Genomic DNA, 24968 nt, shown 5'->3' with positions numbered 1-24968 from the left:
AATGGGAAATTCGCATCATAGACGTGCAGTCAACAAATCTGCAGCAACTGCATGATGCCATAATATGGACTAAAATCTCTTTGGAATATTTCCAGTGCCTTGTTAAATCTATGCCACAAAGGATTAAGACAGTTCTGAAGGCAAAAGGGGTCCAACCCGGCAAGGTGTACCTAATATTTGGGCAGAATTACATGAATGCAGTTTCTGGCTATAATAAAAGACAGTTTTAAATAAAAGAACGGAAAACTACAAAACATCCCAAGGAAGAAGTATTTTATTGGAATCTTTATTGAATTGCATGCACAGAAGCAGTAATTTGAATGATTGCAGTTATCATGCAAAATGAGAAAATTAAACAGGAAGATGCAGAAAGGTCAATTGGTTACATTTTACAAATCATCCCTTGATTGCTAAACAACAAAACCGTAAACAATCCTCTTAAAATAATTAAAATCTACTGTATTTAATATTCAGTTTCTTAGTTTTATTTTGTAAAAAGAACACTATATACACGTAGTGTGTGAAAACAGGTTCGTCCAGTCTGCTACCGCAATGCTACTTTCATGATAACAAATGAGCTTTACACAATCAAGCAAATAAAGCTTTTAATATTTCATAAACTACAATCACATTAAAGTCTATATTAATTCATACGTCCTGCATAATATACAATCAATTAAATTATAATATCACCTTATCGTTGATTTAAATCACACATTGTGCAAATGAAAATCAGCCCTGAGTCTGTTTAATCCAAGTAATAAATTCAGATACTTAGTGCAATAAAATATAACTAGAATTGTGACAGCAGCGATTTGAACTTGAAGCATTAATAATTCCAATAACATGCAGCATTCCCCAGATTCAGCATCAACAGCAGTACACAGTAAAATAAAAAATGCATAATCTTTGTTAATTGATCCTGCATGCAGTGTTTTTGTGTTATGTGTAAATATGATTTAAAGTGCCTTTAATTATGTCTGTTCTCAATTGAACAGAGAATATTACTTTTGTAGAAACATTCTGGAATTTCATTTTTTTATGGTAACAATTTTTCCAGTACTACATGTTTAAATAAAACATAGTGATGAGGTCATGTTCAGTGTTTCTCAACCACATACCTAAAAACCACCAACTCTGCACATTTTCATGGCTGCGTCTAAAATCACTTACTACTCAGTAGCCCCTTTAACACAGTGATTAAAAGTACCAAAACCACATTACCGGTAGATTCAAAAAAGCACTGTTCACACAGGCAAGAACGTTCCGGAATTTTTCCAGAAAAGAGCATTCACAAATCCATTCCAAAATACTGGTAAATTCTGACATCATTAACCAGAAATGACCACTTAACGACTGCACTTGTATTAGTCAACATATAAGGGTTTTAGCTTAGGAGTTGAGCTGGCAATCACTGGCTGCTTCAAGTGCATATGTGTCAAGCAACAGAAGCAGAGCTCGAAGGTAAACAAAAAACGGTTTACCATAAGCATTTTATTAATAATGTTTTCCACAGTTGCCATTAAGAAAGGAACATAGAAAAGTTATTTGACTAATATCTAGTAGCTGAATGTGTCTATAAAAATATTCAAATTTTATTTTCATAAAAAGGCCGGATGTGAATGCGTCTGAATTTTCTGGTGGGCTGGAGTAGATGTCTCACGTTAGCACGTTCTAGCCGTGAATGCGCTCTTTCCGGCAATCTTCCTTCTGCGTTCACACAGAGCAGCATTCTGGCAAATTACCGTTTGTTATAACTCATTTTTTTGGAAAAATTGTCGGAACGAATTTACCGGTATTTTAAAAAATGTCACCCATACAGACCTTTGCGGAAAATTGCAGGTAATTTTCAGGAAAGGTCTGTATATGTGAAAGGGGCTATTAGGTACTGCATTTGAATTTAAATTTATTACTCGATCGTTAGAAAAGTAACGTTACATTCTATACAGTATGAATGTAAGTAGTTTGTCACGATCAGGTGACCTATATGCATCAGTTGCATCGCTTCACTCCCATTCATTGCTGCGTCCCAAATTGCATACTTATTATACACCCTAAAAGTATGTACTTGTTTGTGAATTAAAAATACATACTTTTAGGTGTATAACAGAAGTGTGGGCAAACTTTGGGATATAGTACTTCCTCGTTAACAGATCTTTGTGTTGCTTGGCTATGAGCCCTGTTAATCATCCACATATCTGTCATATTTATTTTTCTACCTTATTAGAGAGGCAGCAGCAGAATAATCTCCCATTCAAGAGTCTTTTATGCACAGATATCTCCTCAGGTCTTTGGATAATTATGCATTCAGACGTTAATGTCCAAACATGTCTTCATATAAGTTCAGTATGACATTAAGATGATTAGACATTAAAAAAAGCAAGTGATATGTCCATGTTTTAAACTTCTGTCCAGAGAGGTCATGTTTTATACTGTATCCTCGATTGGTCTCATGCAATCATATGATGCGACTTTGCAGGTCAGAGTTCACCAAGCTTGAACTTTCCAATGCAGTAAACTGCAAAACTTGCCGCACTACCTGTTTCCTGTCTGACACATTTGTGTGCGTATGAATGGAAGTGCATGGGAAGAAAAGTGCAGTGTGATCGCAGCTTCATGGGTGTTAGAGACAAAGGAGACATCCAAAACATGCAGTGTAGGTGGTCCTCCAGGAACGTGGTTGAGAAACACTGATCTAATTGGCAAAACTTAAATAAAAATCATTTTCTTAGTAATGTAAGTAATAAAATAGGCATAAATTATTGTATACAGCATGTCAGAACAGTGAGATGCTGGCAGTAAATTACAAATCAAACTAATTTTTTATTCCATAAGTGCAACTATTTTACTATCTACAGTCTACATTTATTTAAACATTTAAGAATGTTTTTAAAGGGATAGTTCACCCAAAAATGTCATCATTCATGCATCTTTAACTTGTTACAAAAAATGCTAATTGTTGGGACCCATTTACTTCCATAATGATTTCTTTCCTAGTATGGACGTCAATGAGTAACACACATTTTTTAAAACAATGGTCACTACACTTGTTCCTGGAGGGCCGGTGTCCTGCAGATTTTAGCTCCAACTCTAATCAAACACACCTGAACAAGCTAATTAAGGTCTTACTAGGTATACTTGAAACACCCAGTCAGGTGTGTTGAGGCAAGTTGGAGCTAAACCCTGCAGGTACACCGGCCCTCTAGGACCGAGATTGGTGACCCCTGCTTTAAAATATCAAGTTCAACAGAAGACATGAAAGACAGAAAATGATGAGTCAATATTCATTTTTGGATGAACTATTTCTTTAAAGGAATAAACAATTTAAACCATAGTTAAATTAAGAAAATAATAAAAGTGATTTGTATAATGTCTTTGGATGTCCACAGTAAACAACTAAAACGTTTACTGTACTGACAACAAACAGTCACAAATTTTTAACAGAGATGCTCTCCATTTCACATGCCTCTTTGCATAGTTGTACAGCTGTGATTGGTGTGGAATACCAGGAACCGTGTTTCTGAAAAAAAAAAGCAGTTACAGATTTGAGTTTGAGTTTAATTATGTTGAGTGAAATGAGTTGGTATTTATGTACAATTATTCATTCATTGACTTCGGCCTAATCGCTTATTTAGCAGAGGTCGTCACAGCGAAATGAACCGCCAACTATTCCAGCATATTTTTTACACAGCAGATGCCCTTCCAGCCATAACCAAGTACTGGGAAACACCTATACACTCTCACATTCACATACAATATGGCCAATGTAGTCCATCCAGTTCACTTATAGTGTGCGTCTTTGGAATGTAGGGAAAACTGCAGGAACTGGAGGAAACCTTTGCAAACCAAGAACATGCAAACACCTCACAGAAATGGCATTTAAGGGGACAGTGCTAACCACTGAACCACCGTGCCACCCTGCATGTACAAAATACACAGTTTTAAGTGTCTTGATCAGGATCGCACTATTAAGGCAGGAATACATTACTGCATTACATGTGAAAAAAAGAAAAGCTAGTAAATAAATGATTGTTTTGGTAAAATTGGACATTCTTCACTTTGCTGAGTTTCTGCCTTCCATATTTACTGTGTTATATGTTAGAGCAATTATCTGCTTCTGTTCATTATGTAAATCTATGAATGAACTAAATCTATTCATTATATTTGTCTCTTTAGTTTAATGATGCTGTTCATAATATCTTTACTTGGTCTTTCTTATCTACTTTAAACAGAGAGAAAAAATGCTGAGAAACTAGTTTAAGTAAATCTTCATTTAGTGTATCAGAAAAGTAGAATAGAAAAAAGTACTTGAAATGACATGAGCTGAAAGGACAGGCATATTTATAACTAGGTGAACTAACATGAAATCAAAAAAACATAAATCTGTTTGCTTTGAAGACAGCAGATATAGTGTATTTACTGGAAAAGTCAGTCAGTTTACACATTTACACATTTATTGTGTGAAAGTGTTAAATGGCTTCTATTATTGAAAATGGCCTTCTGTCTGATTCAGAGTCTTCATGTCATCACTTGTCAAACTTGTTTATACAACGGTCAAAGGTCATAAAAATAAACATATAACAAGGAGATCCCTCATTGTATTTATAAATTTAAACAGAGGAAATAAAAGTCTGTAGTCATTTTAGCAATGTTATATTACATATAGTGGTAATTCTTCAACTACAAGCACTTATATGTCCTTTGAACAAAATTATATATATTTTTGGGTATTTGATCAATGTCCTCTTTCTTTGTCAAACTAAAATTAAATCTACTTTAAAAAAACACTATCTTTCTATTATATGTTTTTGTTTTCTATTTCACCTTGTCGCACACCCAGAGTTTTAAATGTCAATAATGAAAATAACATTTTAAAATATTATTTATCTGGTATCTATTAATGTATTTTAATTAAGCACTTGTGAAATCATTTAAATATTTTATCGTTATAAATGTAAGACTTATCCATATTATTTTTTATACAAAATATAGCTGTCACACAGTATCAGTGTCATTTCCACTGCAACACTGTTATGTCATTTTTAAAACATTTGCGTGAAAGATTGTTTAGGTGGTTTCTATGAAAATGAATAGTGCCATCTGAGAACATGATCAAGATGGAGGGAATTTTAATTTTTATCAACAATACTTCAGGGTAAATATTGATTGATAAGGAAATACATTTATTCAATGTAATTCCAAGCATGCTGTACCTTCAAAGATGTTTTTAAAAGCCAAACAAAATTAAGGTAAATAAGAGTGTTTTGTATACATGAAAGGCTAGTGTCAATTCAAAGCTAATCGGTAAGGCTATTTTTCATTGTTTCACAATTAACTTTTGAATTGTCATTTCCACCACTGTCATTTCCATCACCACACACTTTAAAAAAAAAAAAAAAAATAATAATAATAATAATACATTTTATTTAAAGACACCGTTCTAGCAACTCAAGGACACCGTACAATCAACAAGAGCAATAAAACAAGAGAAATAATAAAATATACACAACTGTATACTTAAAAAGTTCTCATCACACAATAAAAGTCTAGTCACAATGTATTAGTTCATGCTCTATGTAATATACAAGTTTATTTATTTTCTAATAAGCTCTTAAGCTCTTAACCAAGTTAATATTAGATTTTAGAGTGTGACAGGTGTACAATTCAGCACACAACTAATTTATTTCGTAGATAAATGTATATATATATATATATATATATATATATATATATATATATATATATATATATATATATATATATATATATATATTGTAGAAAGATTGGTTAAACTAGACACAAAAATGATCTTAGACAATGTTTGACTGCCATAATTTATTTCATTTTGAAAGATTTTCAAGCTAGACAAATTGTTTAAACTTATGAGGCCATGTTACGTTTTTTTTTACTCAACTTCACAAGACTAAAAGTGCCTGTAGTTGAAGAATGGCCCATAGATACTGTACACAGTACTGTACATCAGCTAAATGTGCATTAGTTGACATGTTGGCTGCATATTTACTGTGATAATATCTTGTTTGGGCAAAGCAGTGGCGCAGTAGGTAGTGCTGTTGTCTCCCTGCATTTGCGTGGGTTTCCTCTGGGTGCTCCGGTTTTCCCCACAGTCTACAGACATGCCATGCGGTACAGGTGAATTGGGGATTGGGTAGACTAAATTGTCCATAGTGGATGAGTGTGTGTGAATGAGTGTTTCCAAGAGATGGGTTGCGGCTGTAAGGGCATCTGCTGCTTAAAAACATGCTGGATAAGTTGGCAGTTCATTCTGCTGTGGCGACCCTGGATTAATAAAGGGGACTAAGCTGACAAGAAAATGAATGAATGAATGAATAATTGAATATCTTTATTAAACGATTCTTTGATTTGTTTGATTCTTAAAGGAAGGAAATACCCCTGGTTTCAATAGCAGGTCTTAAAGTCCATGTGAACCAGAAAGCCAGTGAGTGTACACGTCTTTTTTCTGTATGTTGACATACTTTCATCTAGTGGAATATTGAGTAGGAGGTCGAGCTTTCTTTTTGCACATTGAAACGTGTAGTTAAACTCACTGTAAGATGGACATAAATAAGATTTTGACTGAATACGTCAAACTGATGTCAAAAGAACTGGCACTCCAAATGCCTAAGTAAAATAGTCAAACTTTGAACAAACATTTTTTTTTCATTGAATTAAATTGCACAGATTCATTCTTCACTTAACAAGTCTAACAATGTGCAGTGCAAAATAAACATTGTAAATCTTGGTAACACTTTACAATAACAGTACATGAATAATGATGTATTAATATGTAAACTAAACATTACTTTATTATGAATTAATGAGCAGTTAAGGTGTGCGCTAATCATGGGCTAACTTTATCTACAACATGAGTCACATGAGTTTATGTGTGAATAATGACTACCTTGTTAGTTCATGTTGTTAATAATGTATTAATTAACATTTAGGTTTGTTAAATGTAACCAACATGAACTTGTGAGCTGTTAATGTATAATTATGTCATGACTTTACTTGGAGGGGCTCCTTAACTAATTGTCTAAACAAATGTTTACACTGTTCATGCTGATGTTGACAAAACACTTTTCAATTCTTATTCAGTGTACACGCACTAAGCATATGTGTATGAGGTGTTCATGAATAGTTAGGAATGGGTTAATGATGATATGCCCCTCTAAGTAAGGTCATGATATGATTATACATTTACATGAGTTCATGATGGGTAAACTAAGCATAGACTAATATGGTAATTAATACAACAATTAACAAACAAGCATGTGCTCACGAGTAATTAGCTAGCCGTTATTCACACATGAACTTGTGACTCATGTAGTTAAAGTTAGTTTATAATTAGCACATGCAACAACTCATCATTACTCCATAATAATGTTTAATTTACATATTAGTACAAAATTATTCATGTATTGTTATTGTAAATTGTTACTTAAAATTGGATGTTTTTGTAGTTTTGAAAACTCACTTGGTAAGGACATCAGGGCCCAGCCTCCGACATTCTGTGGCTTCTTATTTGTGACTAGCAGGTTCTTGAAGCTGTTCTGGCACAATTTTGTCCAACAACGGAGCTTCCATTTCCTCCAGTGGAATGGAAAAGGATTCCAGGTTCTGGTTTTGGAGCTTCCTTTTTTTCTAGAAAGTAATGGGAAAGTCTGGGCACTGCCTTTGGCTTCAGCAAAGAGACCCTACTGTTAGAAATCTTACTTTGTAGCAGTCTAAATGATTTTCTGCTTAGCCGACTTCTTCCTGTTTATTTATATATTAATGAAAAGATTACATTTCCTCCACACTCATCAACTGCCCTTTTCTGTAGTGGAATGGCAAGGGATCAGGCACCAGCAAAGACACCCTATTAGTGAAATGGGGGCTTTGTGATTGTCCACACGATAAACCACTGAGCAAGTGCTTTCCATTTAATCCTAAATAAACAAAGTTATGAAATCCATAATAAAAGATAAATGTGTCATTGTGTTGTGATTGTTGATTGTAGTCTTCCATCGTGTCAGTCTATTAGATCCAGGCACCAAGTGGTCTCTGAGCTCTCAGATTGGCTACAAAGTCCTACACTGGACTCGCTAGACCTGCTCTCTGACGTTTCACTGTCTTGACCCAGCCTTTGGTTACTTAGCAGGCACTCTTGACTTGTGTGCTCTACCTCAGATGATTCTACAAGTGAACAGGGAATTATGCCCAATTCCTTTGGAGAGGGCGGAGAATGCTCTTGTGGGAAAATGGAAGATACCAAATTCTGGTTGTGAGCAAGGCCCACTTCTGACGTCCTGTGCACTTCACCCAAGGTTAGAGTGGAGTAGGAAGGAGCTGGTTCTGTGGAAATTTGTAAATGTGAATACGAGCTAGGTGTGACCTTACAGGATAAACCGGAACCACACAAGTTTTGAGAAAACAAGTTCTGCAAAACAGGTTGTGATTGGCTGATACTGGCATGGGCTCCATCTCCAGGACAAACACTTAATAATAAACCCTCTGGTTGTGGAGCCTCTCTTGGTGTTGGTCCTTGGGTTCCTGGACCAGTAGAAAAGTGATGATGACTGATACTGGACGAGGATGAAGTAAGAATGGAACTCCAGTCATGGGAACAGGGGTCATTTGCTGGAACTGTAGAGTGTTGAATAGGCTCATGCTGGTGAAAGTGTCCCTGTTTCTCTGTGTGCTGAGCAAAACCAGACCCACCTGCAAATACCAGAGACACATTTAAGTCAAATGATACCTAAAGAATACGTTTACCCAAAATTGAAAATTCTGTTAATTAATTAATTTCTCTTCCCATGACATTCATTCGTCTTCGAAACACAAATTGATACATTTTAGATGAAAACTAAGAGCTCCCTCAGAGCTCCCTTTGGACAGAAATATTCTGAGATGTGGTACATGCAGTACAGTTGAATTGGGTAGGCTAAATTGTAGTGTATGAGTGTGAATGAATGTCTGTGTATGTTTCCCAGAGATGGGTTCCGGCTAGAAGGGCATCTGCTCAGAAAAACGTGCTGGATAAGTTGGCAGTTTATTCTGCTGTAGCGACCCCAGATTAATAAAAGGACTAAGCCGAAAAGAAAATAAATAAAAGAATAAATTTTCTATAAATGCTGTGCGTGTACTTTTTAAAGGTTTTTAAAGGTACAGTTTAAATATCTGACTGTTTATATTAAAGGACAAAATTGTATTATAAATAGTATATAAATATAAATATACATTTTAATACAAGAACTGCTGTGCTGTGAAAAAAATATATAATTGTGTATGGAAAGCATTGTGAATGCACCGTGATGTATAAAGATATCGAATTGAACCAAATTGATGGCATGATAATCGTCACAGAACCGAGCCGTGAGACCAGTGTAGGTCCTCTAATTTTTGTGACTAATAAAAACGAGATGATAATGTGATTCGGGGATGTATTTTGGTGAATATTCAATCAGAAATTTTGGTGTGTGAGGCATGATGCGCACAAATACACACACACACACACACACACACACACACACACACACACACATACATACACACACACACGAACACACACGCACACACATGCACACACACTGTTACTTTGAAAAGTAACTGATCCACAGTAGACACTAGATGCGATTACATCATCCATGGGGCGTCTGTCTGATTAAACTATGTATAATGAGTTGGCTACAGCAAGGAGAAAAAGTAGATTCACGTTTGATGACAAGACAAAAAGCCCGTAAACTGATTGGGAGGGGAAGCTGATAAAAATAACAAATCTAAAGTGACATCATTATGCCAGTTAATAAGCCCAAAATTCACAGTTAACTTAATCTTTTTTATTTACCCGTGTGTGTACTTTTGTCAAACTGAAATGGAATAGCCTCTTGCTAACCTTTAGAAAATTGACTCTAGATTTAGACAAAAAAATCTTGTGAAATTTAGTTAACTAAAATTAGACTAAACCTAAATTAAGTTTGAAGACTAAAATATGACTAAAACTAAAATGGAATTTTAGTAAAAGACTAAGGGCTCTATTTTGACAGTCCATGCACAGAGTGCAAAACGCAGGGTGCAAACGCTTTCAGGGCGTGTCAGTATGCATTTTTGCTAATTTAGAGACAGGAAAATCCGCTTTGCGCCATGGTGCATGGTCAAATAGGATTGAGTTTATTTTCTTAATGAGTTATAGGTGTGTTTTGAGAATATACCAATTAGAGCCTCATCTCCCATTTCCTTTAAGAGCCAACTGCGTCGCGCCATAAGCGCATTTTGACGTAAAGTAAGTTCACTTTTGCTTTTGCTCTCGGGGATAGGGAAACCTTTACGCACAGACATCAATTAGACTCTAAATAATTAATTTCGTTTGTTAAGTGCAAAGATTTGTTTCAAAACTATTAATAAATTCAGTTCTAATTTCTAGCAAACGAATAAATGAACAATAATAACCAAGTGTGGTCAAAATACTGAGTTATTTCCTAATACATCTAAAATTTGACAGGTGGACAAATCTAAGTTTGTTTTTAATAAAACAAATATAAATATAGATATAATAAATAATACTGCTAATAATAATAGCATTATACAAAAGCAAATCGAATGAACAGAAAAAGCCTCCCGAGATGAAGAAAGTAAGGCAGATATATATATATCCTTAAGATATTATATATTTTTCATATGTAAAGTTATTTGCGTATTGCTCTGCATCTTGTTTGTAGTGTGTAAGCCAGGCGCACTTTGCGCCAGACAATAGACTGACTTTGTTCTGGTCTAAAGATCAGACTATTTACAGTTTCTCAAAATAGCAACGAGCCAAAACACGCCTGCTTTTTTAGACCACAACACCTATGGGCGCACAATTGAGGGCAAATGCATTTGCTATTTAAACAGCGTGGCGCAACACCTGAAAATGAACCTTGCGCCAAGCTAAAAGTAGCAAAAGACTATTGCGCCGCGCCTTGCGCCACATTGCGCCGGGTGTATGATAGGGCCCTAAGACTAAATCAATATTGGCTTTCAAAATTAACACTGACCCAGACCTGTCGTGAAAGAGAAGATAGAGGTGAACAAAATCCTATTTACAGTTTTTCTGGTGCAGAAAACCGTTTGTCGAAATTGTTCTTGAAGTCACGTAGAATGTTTTTATTCCTTTTCTGCACTTTGAACTTCTCGTGACAGTTCTAGGATTCTCTAGAATTATTTCAGACAGTTCTAGGATTTCATCAAAAAAAAAAAAAAAAAACTTAATTTGTGTTCCAAGGATGAACAAAAATCTCAGGGCATTGACACGAGGCTAAGTAATTATTGACAGGATTTTCAGTTCCAGGTAAACTAATCCTTTAAGACTTTGTTTAGTGTCTGTTAAGATAATTTAAGATGGTTTTGTCAATGGAAAACCAAAGCTACAAAGAAATTGTGGCCATACCATTAACTCTGCTATGGTTCCATGATGTGGATCTCAAAAGACCCTCAGAGACAACATGGTCTTTGTGCTGCATGTGGATATTGGAACCCAAAATGTAGGTTGGAGACATGCTGACAGCAGCACTGGACATCATGTGGACTCCATAGGGACAGGAGGAGAAAGGTGCAGCATAATGACGAGCAGCTATATGTGCTTGAAGCAGGTGCATTATATGATGAAGATCTTTTGTTAGTTTAGCCACTTCCTCTTTCAGGTTGCCCATCTGTTATGGAGAAATTGTATTCAAAATTATTACATCATTTAATATAATGTGAATTATTTTTCACTAAATTAAAAAGATATTGTAATTACACAGTAATTGAGGTCATCATGTGTACTATTTTCATGAACTTTTATAATGTGATTGTACCTTCTTGTTAAGCTGATCAATAGTTTCTCTCACTTCCTTTGTTTCCTGTAGCAGGGAAGCATTCACCTGACCAGAGCCTGCAAATAACAAAGAAGCAATCACTCATCTGATTTATGCATATATTATTAAGATAAATAGCCTTAAGTATACCCTTACCATCCAGTGTCTTACTACTCTGTGATGTCTCTGTAGTACCTTTGGTAGAGGTGTCTTCAACATTGAATTGAAATACGTGCCCATTGTCTTCAATTCCATCTACAACTCTGTAAAAGCCAATATGGTAATCTGATATGCACATATACTACACATGTAAAAGCTTTAAAATTACTCAGTCAGCCACAAGTATTTATTCCTACTCATGCATTGTCCATACAGGGGTGAGCAACTCTGGCCCTCAAGGTCCACTGTCCTTCAGAGTGACTTCATTTTTATTTTTTAATATGTGTAAGGGCTTTTTAGTGGTCTTTAGGTGGGTTTGAAACTAAACACTGCATAAAAATAAACGATAATGGCCAGAGTTGCCCAGTCCTGATCTACTTAAACATCCTATCAAAATTGAGTTGGAGTTTTGTGGCTTTCTGACAAGTTGACAACTTTTATCAAATGGACACATTTAAAACTGTTGCCTACTTCAGTTTCTGTATTTATCAATGATTGATAATGGTCAAGGTTTGCTAAAAATTGTTAATCAAGTAAAGCGCTCTCCAAATCAGACAGTCAGATATCCTTTTAATTTAAAGTACTCTTCTTTCTCAGACTGTGCATAAATGGGCTTGTTCAGGACAAAGTAGTGCCATAGTAAGAGATCAGCAAGCTTCACATAGATAAGAAAGCTGCACATGCATTTTCAGGAAGTCACAAATATCAGTCTTCAGTGCATGCAGGGGCAGACTTAACTAATAAGCTAGGTAGGCGGCCGCTTAGCCTGGGGAATTAGGGACCCCTGACCAATGCCAAGAAGCCTGGATTTATCACACGTCTCTTTTATACATTTTCTGTCGTATGGTGTAAAATCGGTCCCTATTATTAATGGAACGTTCCGTCCATACTGAACATGTGCGAGGTGTGAGCGCTTCAAACTGCCAGTCCAGTGTTTCCAACTTAATGACATTTCAGACTCCCCTAGCGCTGATAAAAAAAAAAAAAAAGCATCTAGTGACTTTTTTTGGAGGTTACTGGAGACTACTCTTCTCAAGGAACTGCAGGTGATGCAGTCGACCTCTCCCCCACCTCAGAGCACTCACAGTATACCAGCCCTCTAGGACTGAGTTTAAACAGCCCTGCTGTACATAGTTAGTTTGTAAAATTGTTTTTTTATTTGTAAATGTACTAGTTTCAATTTAACATTAAGAAGATAAAGGTTCCTTTAGATGCAGTGGTGCAATAGATAGTGCTGTCACCTCATAGCAAGAAGGCCGCTGGTTTGCAAGTGGTGCTCGCTGCAGAGCTATTTGAGGAGAGCTGAGCTCCAGCGAGGGGGAGCTTAATCTTGAGCTCCACCTTTTTTGCACTTCTTCTACGAGTGATGTCACTGGGGGTAGGGTTAGGGGTGGGGTTGGTGTACGCATTAAAACAGCTTACAGGAGGAGGAGCGACAGCTCATGCTCCCCCTCGCTGGAGCTCAGCTCTCCTCAAATAGCTCTGCAGCAAGCACCCTCTCCTGGTTTGAGACTTGGCTGGGTCAGTTATCGTTTCTGTGTGGAGTTTGCATGTTCTCCCTGCATTCGTGTGGGTTTTCTCCGGGTGCTCTGATTTCCCCCACAGTTCAAAGACATGTGGCACAGGTGAATTGGGTAGGCTAAATTGTCTGTAGTGTATGAGTGTGTGTGGTTTCCCAGAGATGGGTTGCATAAAACATATGCGGGATAAGTTGGTGGTTCATTCCACTGTGGTGACCCCAGATTAATAAAGGGACTAAGGCGAAATAAAAATAAATGAATGAAGTTTTCTTTAAATATTAAAATTAGTGGTGGGCCGTTATCGGAGACTCTTATCGCGTATTAAAAAAATACAGCCATTAATCTATTCTCAAAGTTGGGTTGGGAGCTGGGTCTGTTTTACGCAAGCTATGATGACTTTCACCTTGATATTTTAGCACAGATGTATACCTGACTGGTGAGCCAAATTACAAAAAAGTGCCCTTCTGAATCAAATCAGCAGGATGCCCTTCTGGATCTTTCACTTACTTCAAAGAAACTAATGACTAAGTTTATGTAGACATCTGTAATCTAGTTATTCGGCTTATTAGACGATAATATAATTAAGGTGTTTACGTGAAGTGCTTTCATAAAAGAGTTTCCTGTAGTTTTGGATGACTAACTGCAGTTCAGCAGTTTTACATTCACTCATGAACATTTCATTGATGCCCCTGTGACAAACTAGGGTATTAGATGAAAATAAGGAGTAAGGACTGGTGAGAGTGTTGTGGAATTTTATAAGCACGCCAATTGGAAAGAAAAAACTTCCGCATTTCGCAATGTGTGTGTGTGGTCCTTTACCGACAGCCGCGTGTGTGGATCTTGTGGGAAAGTATGACGAAAAGTCCTACATGACGGTAATGTTTTGATTGCAGTGTTTACTTCAATAACGCCACTAATACATGCATACTTCACATCTTAATCTCATTTCTGTTTAGTTCAATTATGACTTTAGTCAGATTAATATATATAAGCACCCCTGGCCTAAACAAACTGAACTGAAAAGAGGAAATGTGGCCATGTTCTGATACAAATGCTCCAAAAAAGCCAGGTATGAAAATTGATATGAGGATGTAGTAATAATAATATAGTTTGCCGTCTTTAGTGAGACTGTATGTTACCTTGGACTAAGATCTGGTGGTCCAAAGCAGTTGAGAGTAGGGATGAGCAGCTTGGCAGGTTTGCGCGCCATACTTCCAGAATCTGTTTGTGTTTTATGGATGGGTTTAGGCGTAGATGAAGGTTGCTGGGTTTGTTTCTGTACTTTGCTTGGAGGTTTTGGAGAGGGATTTGGACTCCAGCCCCTGACGGGTGAGCGACAATGTCGTAGGGCATTGAATTGCATTAACTCCTCTCCTAAAAGGTTCCCTAATGATGTTCGCCGCACAGGGCTGCCTAGATTGGGCAGGAGTAGATTCCTACATGTACTAGAAGCAGATGAAACATGGAAGTACTTGTCTGGATCATCAGCCTTTTCTACAACGGATGGACGCTTATTCTCAGTTGAGACACTGAAGTCTGGGTAATTCTGCTGCAAGGAAGAGACAAAGACATTTTGCTAAGAGATAGATCATTATATGCGTACAGTAGCTTGAATGACCATTGGACTTGTGATGGAATTGTACTTATAAACTGGAATACCCAATATAGCTACTCTAGTGAAGTAAGATGAAAGATCCTTTAGGTTAAATTTAAAATGTAAACAATCTTGTTTTCCTATGGTACCAACTCTCGAATGCAATGTCAACAGCATCCCCATTATTTTAACTGACCACCACCCACCAACCTCAATCCAGAATCACACAAACAAACTGCAATTCATTGCACTAATGAACAGCAGAGAAGATATTAGAAGAGAAACTATTCAGAACGGCACTCCTGAATCTGTATTGTTGTATTGGATGTTATTTTATCATCTTGTTGCATCACATTTATTACACTATAAATTTGTCAAAAAGACAAGTATAGAGCACTTAAATAAACTAACTAATTAGCTGTTACAGTATTGAAAATGACAATGAATTGTAGAATGTGTGGGCTCACCTCAGTCTCACTGCCCTCTCTCAGATTATATGTGAGGTTTCGGTGGATGTCTATAGTGAAGATGTTGGCATACTCAGGATAAAGTTCAAGCACATCGCTTAAACCTTTCACACCAATGTACTGCAGGTCACAATACGTCAGTGCCTTCACATCTGCATTTGTCTTAATCACATGATTCTGGCCTGGGAGGTCTGATCCAATCAGATCTCCTCTTCCTGAAAATGATATATAAGTTCTGTATTAAAACTGTTAATCATTTGCAGATTAGGTTATCATTTAGTTCTGTTAATCTTTGTAATATCATACACCAAAATGTTTTATTTTTAGTATGCCTTTTTACAGTATTAGACTTGAAAATGAGACTTGAATAGACTATACTCAGTTATAGAAAACTACACTCAGTTATAAAAAACAGTTATAGAAGTCATAGAAAGCAACCAAAGCTACAAACCTAGAATAGCCAAAACCATGTTGTCCTTTAGAACCTCCAGTGACCCAGAACAGACAAAATAGTTGGCCTGCAATGCATCGCCTTGTCGGATGAGATATTCTCCCGGGGTGCAGAAAGAAGTTTTGATGTGGAGGGAAAGTGAGCGCAGGCAACCCCGACTGGCAGCTTCAAACACAGGCAGTTGCAGGATGTCTTTGTTTAAGTGCATGGCTATATCTGCCCTCAACTCATCAGGAAAATCATGCAAGAGCTGCAGAAAAGAAAGGAAACCTGCGTTAACACTGTTGATAAATAAATAATAAACATAAAATATTGTAATACCTCATATGAAACTAAAAAAATTCAAAGTGTTTTAAAGGTTGAGACAAACAGAAAAATTACTAAGCTCTTCTGGGTTTTTGCAAGAGCATTACTGTTCAGTTAACCCTTGTGCTCTGTTTTTATTTACTTTTGCTTGTGTTTAATTTACTACCATTTTGTTACTTTATGTTAGGGATAAAAACACCCACTGAATCAAACTGTTGTAAAAATGCATCAGATAAATGCACACACAACATGATATATTTTTAATATAAAAAGTAGTTGTGGACTGCTTTTTCTTTACCTTTTATCACAGTCTTGGACATGAGAACGATTAGTGAAAACATTGGCTCTTTTTGCAGTATTGTTAGAGTTTTATTTTTTTTCCTCCCCAATTTACGGTTAATGATTGTTTTTGCCCTATTGACTTCCATTATAACCACATTTTTTGGGTATACAGGCATATCTAAAGGGTTAATGGCGCCTGATCTTACCAACAGGGAAAACCACCAATCAAAAATGTGGTTATAATAATAAAAAAAATCACTTTGTAATCCAAAAAATATGGTTATAATAGAAATCAATGTGGCAAAAACAGCCACCAACAGTAAATTATGGAGAAAAAAATTAAATTAATTTAAAAAGGTGGTAAAAGATAAAAAAAAATAAACAGTCCACAAAAACGTCTTTTTTTTGTCATTTATAAATTTGGCAATTAAAGAGTTAGAATCCTTTAATTTTTTAAGCAATTTAGTACTTTTGATCAGGACTGAGGTTGATTAACAGAATTATGCAAAAATATTTGAATTTTTTTTTTTTTTACAGTAGTTTAATTTAGTGGATGTTTTCATTCCTAACAGAGCAAAAGGGTAATACATTTACTATTGTTTATTGTTAAGAGTATTTTAATTCAAAGCATTTTCTCAAAATAAGTGTCAAAATAAGATTTGTGACCAAAAATCATTATATCTGAAACACAAAAAGAATTATGGCCAAATTAAGACACAAAATCACCCCAGAGTGGATAAAAACATCCCTAACAGCACATCAAAAGTAAATTGTGGGGTACCATAACTCTCAGTACTTGGTCCCTTGCATTTTACATTATATATGCTGCCATTGGATGAAATCCTTAAAAAATTATTTAGGAGTTAGTTTCCACTGCCATTCCGATGGTACACAACTCCATTATCTCCTCACAATCTGACAATTTGTATAACTTCACAAAACGAGCAGATATCATAGCTGATATTAAAAATAAATTATTCATAACTATATTACTAAATTCAGACAAAAAAAAAAAAACAACAACTATAAAGAAAAAATCTACATTACTAATAAACTCTTAATGGATGTACAGTCCTCGTTGTCAGTCAACAATTTTGGGGTGATGTTTGATAGCAACCTGTTATTTGAGGACACATTTCAAGCACTTGTTTGTTTTTTAGGCTGTTGCAGTCTTTTGCATGGTTACAAGCATGTACTGTAAGCTGCTGCTACACAATGTCATTACAAGGGTTCAGTAGAGGAAGCTCACTGACTAGCGCTCATTTGAGTGTCAGCATGACATGAGTTCACAGCTGACCAGAGTTTATACCCCAGTCCTGACAGACATGCTGGTTTTCTATTCTTAGTCTCTAACCAAGATCGGCTTTTTCAGCAAGTGTCTCACTTGTTAAGTGCCAGTCTTTGGTGGAGCTGACCTGTGTTTGAGCTCCACTCTTGACAGACAGGCTGGGTTTTCCTCACATCTTTTAACAAGCAAACGGTCAGTAATCTAAAAAGCTGCACCACTGAGATCTGCACCCTTTTTTCAGATGTATATCTGTATATGGAGCTCTTAAAGCCTTTAAGATATGTAAAAGGGTTTGTAGGATATTCTTTCTTAAACCCAAGCCAAGCTCCTCAGTCAAATGGATGAGTAAACCCAGAACTATGGTGCAAATGCAACACAAGTATCTGCGCTATTATAAGTTTTGTGGTCCTAGACCTAGATCATCATCTTGGCCTGACCCTAAAATGTAAGAGTAGGCAGTTAAGTGAATCCATGAAATGATTTTAGGAGTGCATAGGCACATCTTGTATTTATATTTTTAACCTTGTACATGCTCTGAGTTGTAGTACCGATGCCAAAATCTCTTCACATGTTATTCCAGCTCTGCAGAGAAGTCCAAAACTGGAGAAAAAAAGACTTGGGATATATCCAAAATCGCCTACTATACCCTTAAACAGTGTAATGTAATGTAATGTGTGTATTTTTATATAGCGCATTTATCATGTTTGGCCATACACCCAATGCGCTTCACAATCATGAGGGTGGTCTATCCACACCACCACCGTGACGGCAGCCACAGGACAACGGTGTCAGTGTGCTCACCACACATTAGCTATTGGTGGAGTGGGAGGACAGTGATAGAGCCAATTCGGTGGATGGGGATGGATGGGGATGATTAAGAGGCCATCATTGGTAAGGGCCAATAGAGTGAATTTGGCCAGGACACCAGGATTACACCCCTACTCGTTTGAGAAGTACTATGAGATTTTGTAATGACTACAGAGAGTCAGGACCTCAGTTTAACATCTCATCCGAAAGACCAACTGACAGTAAAGTGTCCCCTTTACTTTATTGGGTCATCAGGACTAACACAGACTGCAGGTTGAGGGCCCCATGCTGGGCTCACTAACACCACTTGACAACCTAGTTTTTCCGATGTGGTCTCCCATCCAAGTATTGACCAGGCTCAGTCCTGCTAAGCTTTAGTGAGTAACCAGTCTTAGGCTGCAGGGTGATATGGGTGTAGTGCACCATTTGAGGGAGCAGCCATTTGTAGTGGTGTCTGAAACCATTATGGACGTTCTGAAGTGCACTCAATCAATGCACCGTACTTGTACAATAATGCACAGGGAAAGTTCATGCACCAAATAAACATCAATACCGTAAAATAGCATCCACAGCAGAATCCTAACGATGTATGTTTCTAAATATATTTAATTGTTAAAATAACATTTGTATGCATAACAAAAAACAAAATAGTTTCTTTTCATTACTAATATACAGCTTGCTATGCGTTCTATGTGTTCTAAATCTAATCCATCAGAGGGATTTTTTAAACTAGCAAAGCACAAACAAAATGCTATCCCTTCAAGTCCACTCAAACTCACTTACTGTTTTCATTCACTCCTTTTAGTGGACTATATCAGTGGACTAATGTAGGTATTAGGGAATATTGAACAAAGGTATGGGGAGCAATTTTGGATACAGTCCAATGTAACCTATACATGCTAAGTACAGTTGTTTCTTACTAGTGAGCTCACCCTTATTGCATAAACAAGCCAAGTTATGCTCTCATGCAATTATATTTAACATTTCACGATTCAGTTTGTGAATGATCGTCTATTGGCAAGTCAGACCTGACTCAAGTCTCTGTCATGAGTCAGGTCTGATCTCATTAATTCCCCCACTCTCAGTATTGTTTTTGTCTCTCAGCTGTAAACCCTCTCCATTAACAATCATTGCCTTAGCACCTGCCTCCACTTGTAGCTTATTAGCGTCTCCATTTATACCTCTGTGTCAGGTTATTATAACCTTCTAAGAGTATGTAACAGTGTCTCTGGATCACTCACTTACACTCAGTTCTCTGTAGTTTGTCCTGTTTTCGTGCTATAGTATATGTTCTCACGCCTAACTGCACTCTGCTTTGTCCAGTGCTCTCAAGCTCTCCTCCTAAGCCTTCTCACCGACCAGCTCTGTGGGCTCCTTCTGTGCTTACCAGAACTTTCGTAAGCCATACCAGGTCTGGGCACAGCCGAGGCTCAGCATGCGGCAGCCTGCCTGTGTTGTACTCTGTTCCTAATAAAATGTCCTCATTTTGCCTGTGCCTCTGGTCTATTGTCTGATCCGTTACATTCTCAAAATTAAATAAAAATGTAATTTTGTTTGGAAGACTATCATATACCAGACATGGGAAAGCAGTGCCCACTATGCTAGATTGTTAGTGTGAAATTTTTTTTTTGTTTTTTTAAAGAGTCCATTCTTAGAGATATGTGGTTGGCTCCTAGTTATCTTGCTTCACAGATCTTCGCTGTGTGGGAGAGCTAAGTGGCGCTAACAAAAGAAGCATATTTTTTTTATTGCCCATCTTGCAGCCTTATTGAGTTGTGAAGCTGTGATGTGTGACCATATGAGAATTTGTCGCTAATTTGTCATAATTGTGACTATTGCATTGACTGAGACACCATGGGAATGTGTCCATGACTATTTTTAACACATCAAGATATTTTAAATGGCTTTTCTGTTAAACTTCAGTGAATTTATACTCATGCACTTGCCAATTATTCTAATTTATATAAAAAAATTTATAAATCTAATTTATATTTAAAATTATTAAGGAAATTATTAAGGATAATTAAGCAAAAAAGACAAAAAGAGCTGACCATGTTCCTTTGTGTCTTTGCTAAATGATTTATATGTATAGCCTGAGACCTTCTACAGCCACACAAGTATGTTAATAAGTAAAAAAAAATGAGTAAATACAAACAAAATCAGCACAAATGCGAACACCAAGTACACAAGTCTTGGTTTTCTTGGGATTTGAATCCACAACATTGGCGTTTAATGCTGAAAAAACACTGAAAAAACTGTCCTTTACATAGCACATTTATGTCACCACCATGCTACAAATTAAAAGTATGTGACTGAAAGGCTATGCAAAGATTCTCAAAGTACCCTATTATAGATTTTTAAAAATGACCTTTCATGCAGTGTTTAACACGCAGTGTGTTGTCTAGCTCTGAGTGAATGGACACACCCAGCTGAGTTTTAAATCTGAAAGTGCACTGTGTATAAAGTTATTGACTCTCAAAAAGAAAGAATTGACTCAAAGTCATTAAATGAGTAACTCTCCAAATGGAACTTTAGCCATTTCATTATGTTACTTGTTGCGAGCCGAGAAAACAAAGATGTTGTTCTCTGCAACATTAGGGCAAATTGATAGGAATTAACAGTTAGATTGTTTTCAAAATAATACTAAAGTGTAGACCCAACCTTCTGTGATCCCATCATGTTACTGATACAGTACCTTGTTAAGTTAAGAAACACGTGATTTACAGTCTGTTTATTAAAGGAAATACCAGAGTAAAAAAAACTATAGATACATTGGAAGCTTTGTCAGACCTTGACCCGAAAATTTGTCAGTACCCAGATTATTTAGAACACCTTAATGTTCTACCTCCAAATCACAAGCTGTGATTAAAAAAATTGCTTTCTTGTTCTCTTCAGCATGCGAAATACGGATTTAGTTGTGTAAGTATTTAAAGTATCTCTGCACAGCTAGTAGGTCTCTGGTTAACCAGTTAACTTGGTTTTCACACCGTACATGGAAAGCAATGTGCTTTGAAACCCATTCAATTAAACAGAGCTGCACTAATCCTGAGCTACGCTAATACTTTCTGTAGCATGTAAAATATGTATTTAGTTGTGGAAGTATTTGGGAAGGGTCTGGATGCAGACATGATGCAGTCTCAGACCGGTGCAATCTCAGCCAGACATGCACATTTAGAGTGATGCAATCCCAGCCGGACATGCACAATCAGACAGCACTCAGCCACACATGCGCACGCGGGCACGCTTTCGCTCTCTGTGAGACAGATGCTTCACATACGGAAACTCGTGCTGTAAGTATATACCACTCGCGATGTTATTAAATGTGTTTTTTTTTATTATCAGGTTAATGTTATTAAAAATATTGTGATATGTATCTGATATATCCTGCACACAGACCCCTCATTGTCATCCGTGTGTTTTGAGATAAAGTTAACAGTTTAGCGACGGCTAGCTTGTTGACAGCAAATTCATTTATTCATGAGATTAAATAGGGCAACATTTACAGAAAGATTGCATTAGAATATGTCACTTCATACATTAGTTAACACGAATGTACCGTGAACAACACATATGTTAAGCGTTAATTAATCTTTACTAATGTAAATAAGCATATGCATTAGTTAAAAAGTTTCTCATTGTTGTATTGTATCTCTTTACATTAACAGCTTAACATAATTAGCTAATGTTTACTTGGTCACACTTTACAATAACGTTCATTAGTTAATGTTAATTAATGCATTTACTAACATGAACAAACAATAAACAATACATGTACTTCTGTATTTGTTCATGTTAGTTAACGTTAGTTAATGAAAATACAGTAGTTCATTGTTAGTTCATGTTAACTCATGGTGCATTAACTAATGTTAACAAGCATGGACTTGGATGTTAATAATGCTTTAGTAAATGTTCATTTATGATTAATAAATGCTGTACAAGTGTTCATGATTAGTTCATTTTAGTAAATGCATTAACTACTGAACCTTATTGTAAAGTGTTACAGTTTACTTTCACATGGACTAATGTATTTGTTCTTTGATTAAATGACATGACTAAACAATCAACAACACATTTATTCATTAATACGAAATTGTTGTTAACGTAAACTTATACATGTGTTACTTAATGCAGTTAACATGAACAAATAATGAGCAATAGCTCAGGTTCAACACTTCACAACCTTCACAATCTTCAACTGGCATGTTAATCATGTTTGTAGACTCTTTTCTAATATGATTGATCACTAGCAAAGCATTAGTTAAGGGAATTAGGAACTTTATTGTAAAATGTACACTACTTCAACAAGTTACATTTGTAAACTCTATGCTGACTTACCACTAACCCAACAATATAACTGATGTGTTACTAACATCTATGGGTTTATTGCAAAGCATTGATTAATGATTTTACTGTATCTCGAATCAGTGAAAACCATTTACACGTCTTTCAGATCCTTTACTACGTTACACAACAGGGAGAACATTGCCAGATTTTAAAATTTAAAAAAATAAGCAAAAATTTAAGAAAAAAAAAAGAACAAGAGCTATGTGAAAATCATATCAGTAAAGAGTTTATAAATGTTAGCGACACATAATGTTGGAGTGATGTACACAATACAGTAAAGTTTCTGATTCCCTTAACAGATGGCTTGTTACTGATAAACCATGCTAGTAAAGACTTTACAAATGCTAGTAACACAGTTTATAAATGTTAAAGTAGTCTACAATGTCCTAAAAGAATCCTAATTCCCTTAACTAATGCTTTGTTACACTGTTAACCCTTACTGTAGATTATGCAGTAAATAACTGTAAAATAGCCAGTGTTTAGCTGTAATGAAAATAAACAGTATTTTACTGTAAAAGGAGCAGGATTTGTATGAAATTCTGTAGTGCAAAGAATAAATTACAGTAATTTACTCCATGTACCATTACAGATATTTACTGTGATAATAAATGGTAAATTACTGTTCAACCATTACTGCCCCATCTACTCTGATGCTTTATGTTGCTATTTTATATTTATTTTATCTCTGTGTTTTCTTTGGTTCCTTTTATGTTTTTAACATTGAGTATCAGGAGTCAACCAATGCCACAGAGCTTATTAAAAGGTAAGTGTAAGATATGGACGAAATGCATTTAAAGGCAAAAATATTCACAGAGCAAAGAAATTGTCACAATAATTTTTATAACTTTGTTTACTTTTTCTATAATTAATCTAATTTAATTGTCTAGTTTGACCTATAGTTAAGATTTTAAATTGCACTTTCAACTGAATATTAGTATTTTGCTAAATAACTAGTAAAAATGTGTTATTAAAAAAAAAAATATATATATATATATATCTTAAACAACACGCACATACATTTTTGCAGAGACTCAATGAATTTGTCTGGAAAACTGGCAAGTAAAAGTGCCATTAACAGTATAAAGGCTTTCCTAAATAAATGTATAAATCATGATTTTTGTTGTGTTTTTTATTATTTTTACTACAGATTTGGAACGACATGAGAATCAGATTATTTATTATTTTATTTTATTTCTATGGATGAAGTTTATATTATAGTGTATTTTTATTGTTTTTATTAAACGATATGTGCATAACTGTGATAAATGTAGGCAGTTGCTTTGAAAATATGCTATGTACCAGGGGTGTCAAACTCCTGGAAGGCCACAGCCTAGTAGAACTTAGTTCCAGCCCTGCTTCAACACACTACCTTTAGATTTAGTCTGATCAGGTGTGTTTAATTAGTATAACTGCACTGTTACTCTGTAGATTGTGCAGTAAATAACTGTAAAAAACAATGATTTAGGCATCACCACACACTCCCACAGGCTGTCCGTCTTATTCTAAACACAAAGGTGTTAGAAAGAGTTTTCAGAAAATGCTGGCCCTTTAAGAGAGCCAGGTGTTTGATTTGTTTACTGCTGAGTGTGCTCTATTCTCTGTCCATCAATTCAGATGTTGAGTCTGATATGTTTTAGGCTTTAAATAAGAATCTTAAATGAGTAAGTAAAATGTGTTCAAATGTTTTTGAGGGTTTATAAATTAAGGCTGTGTACTTGAAAGCTACATTGTTAGCTAGTTAGCCTCTCCTCATATAACTTTTTACATTATTTTTGTTTAAGTATATGTATTTATTGGATATTGCATACTGCCATAATATACAGATGCTAAAAGTTGTATGTATCTTTCTGGCAACTAAGCCAAAATTAAATTCCATCATCTCAGTAAGGTAGCATGTGCACATCATCACAGGGAATCAC

At 35.8% G+C, this 24968-nt stretch overlaps 1 protein-coding gene across 8 annotated transcripts in view; it reads right to left on the bottom strand.

Annotated features, from left to right (window-relative positions):
* Window positions 1-256: 256 nt before the first annotated feature.
* The window catches only part of kcnh4b (potassium voltage-gated channel, subfamily H (eag-related), member 4b), a 75864-nt gene continuing 51152 nt past the window's right edge, over window positions 257-24968 (bottom strand). For 2 of the 8 annotated variants that reach the window (XM_087275968.1, XM_087275965.1), the window contains 9 exons: window positions 16023-16272; window positions 15572-15786; window positions 14650-15059; window positions 11988-12094; window positions 11832-11908; window positions 11423-11684; window positions 7493-8718; window positions 3318-3520; window positions 257-2900 (listed from right to left, as the gene is read on the bottom strand). In XM_087275968.1, the coding sequence (XP_087132094.1) occupies window positions 8030-8718; window positions 11423-11684; window positions 11832-11908; window positions 11988-12094; window positions 14650-15059; window positions 15572-15786; window positions 16023-16272 (2010 nt within the window). In that variant the 3' untranslated portion in view covers window positions 257-2900; window positions 3318-3520; window positions 7493-8029. Of the gene's footprint in view, window positions 3521-7492; window positions 8719-11422; window positions 11685-11831; window positions 11909-11987; window positions 12095-13151; window positions 13298-13476; window positions 15060-15571; window positions 15787-16022; window positions 16273-24968 lie in introns of those variants that run through there. The other 6 variants (XM_087275967.1, XM_087275966.1, XM_087275964.1 and 3 more) reach the window with 6 other exon arrangements.

This window comes from Danio rerio, chromosome 12 (assembly GCF_052040795.2).
Source record: "Danio rerio strain M-AB ecotype USA chromosome 12, GRCz13ab, whole genome shotgun sequence".
Taxonomy (NCBI): Eukaryota; Metazoa; Chordata; class Actinopteri; order Cypriniformes; family Danionidae; genus Danio; species Danio rerio.
This window is presented reverse-complemented; position numbering and strand designations above follow the sequence as displayed.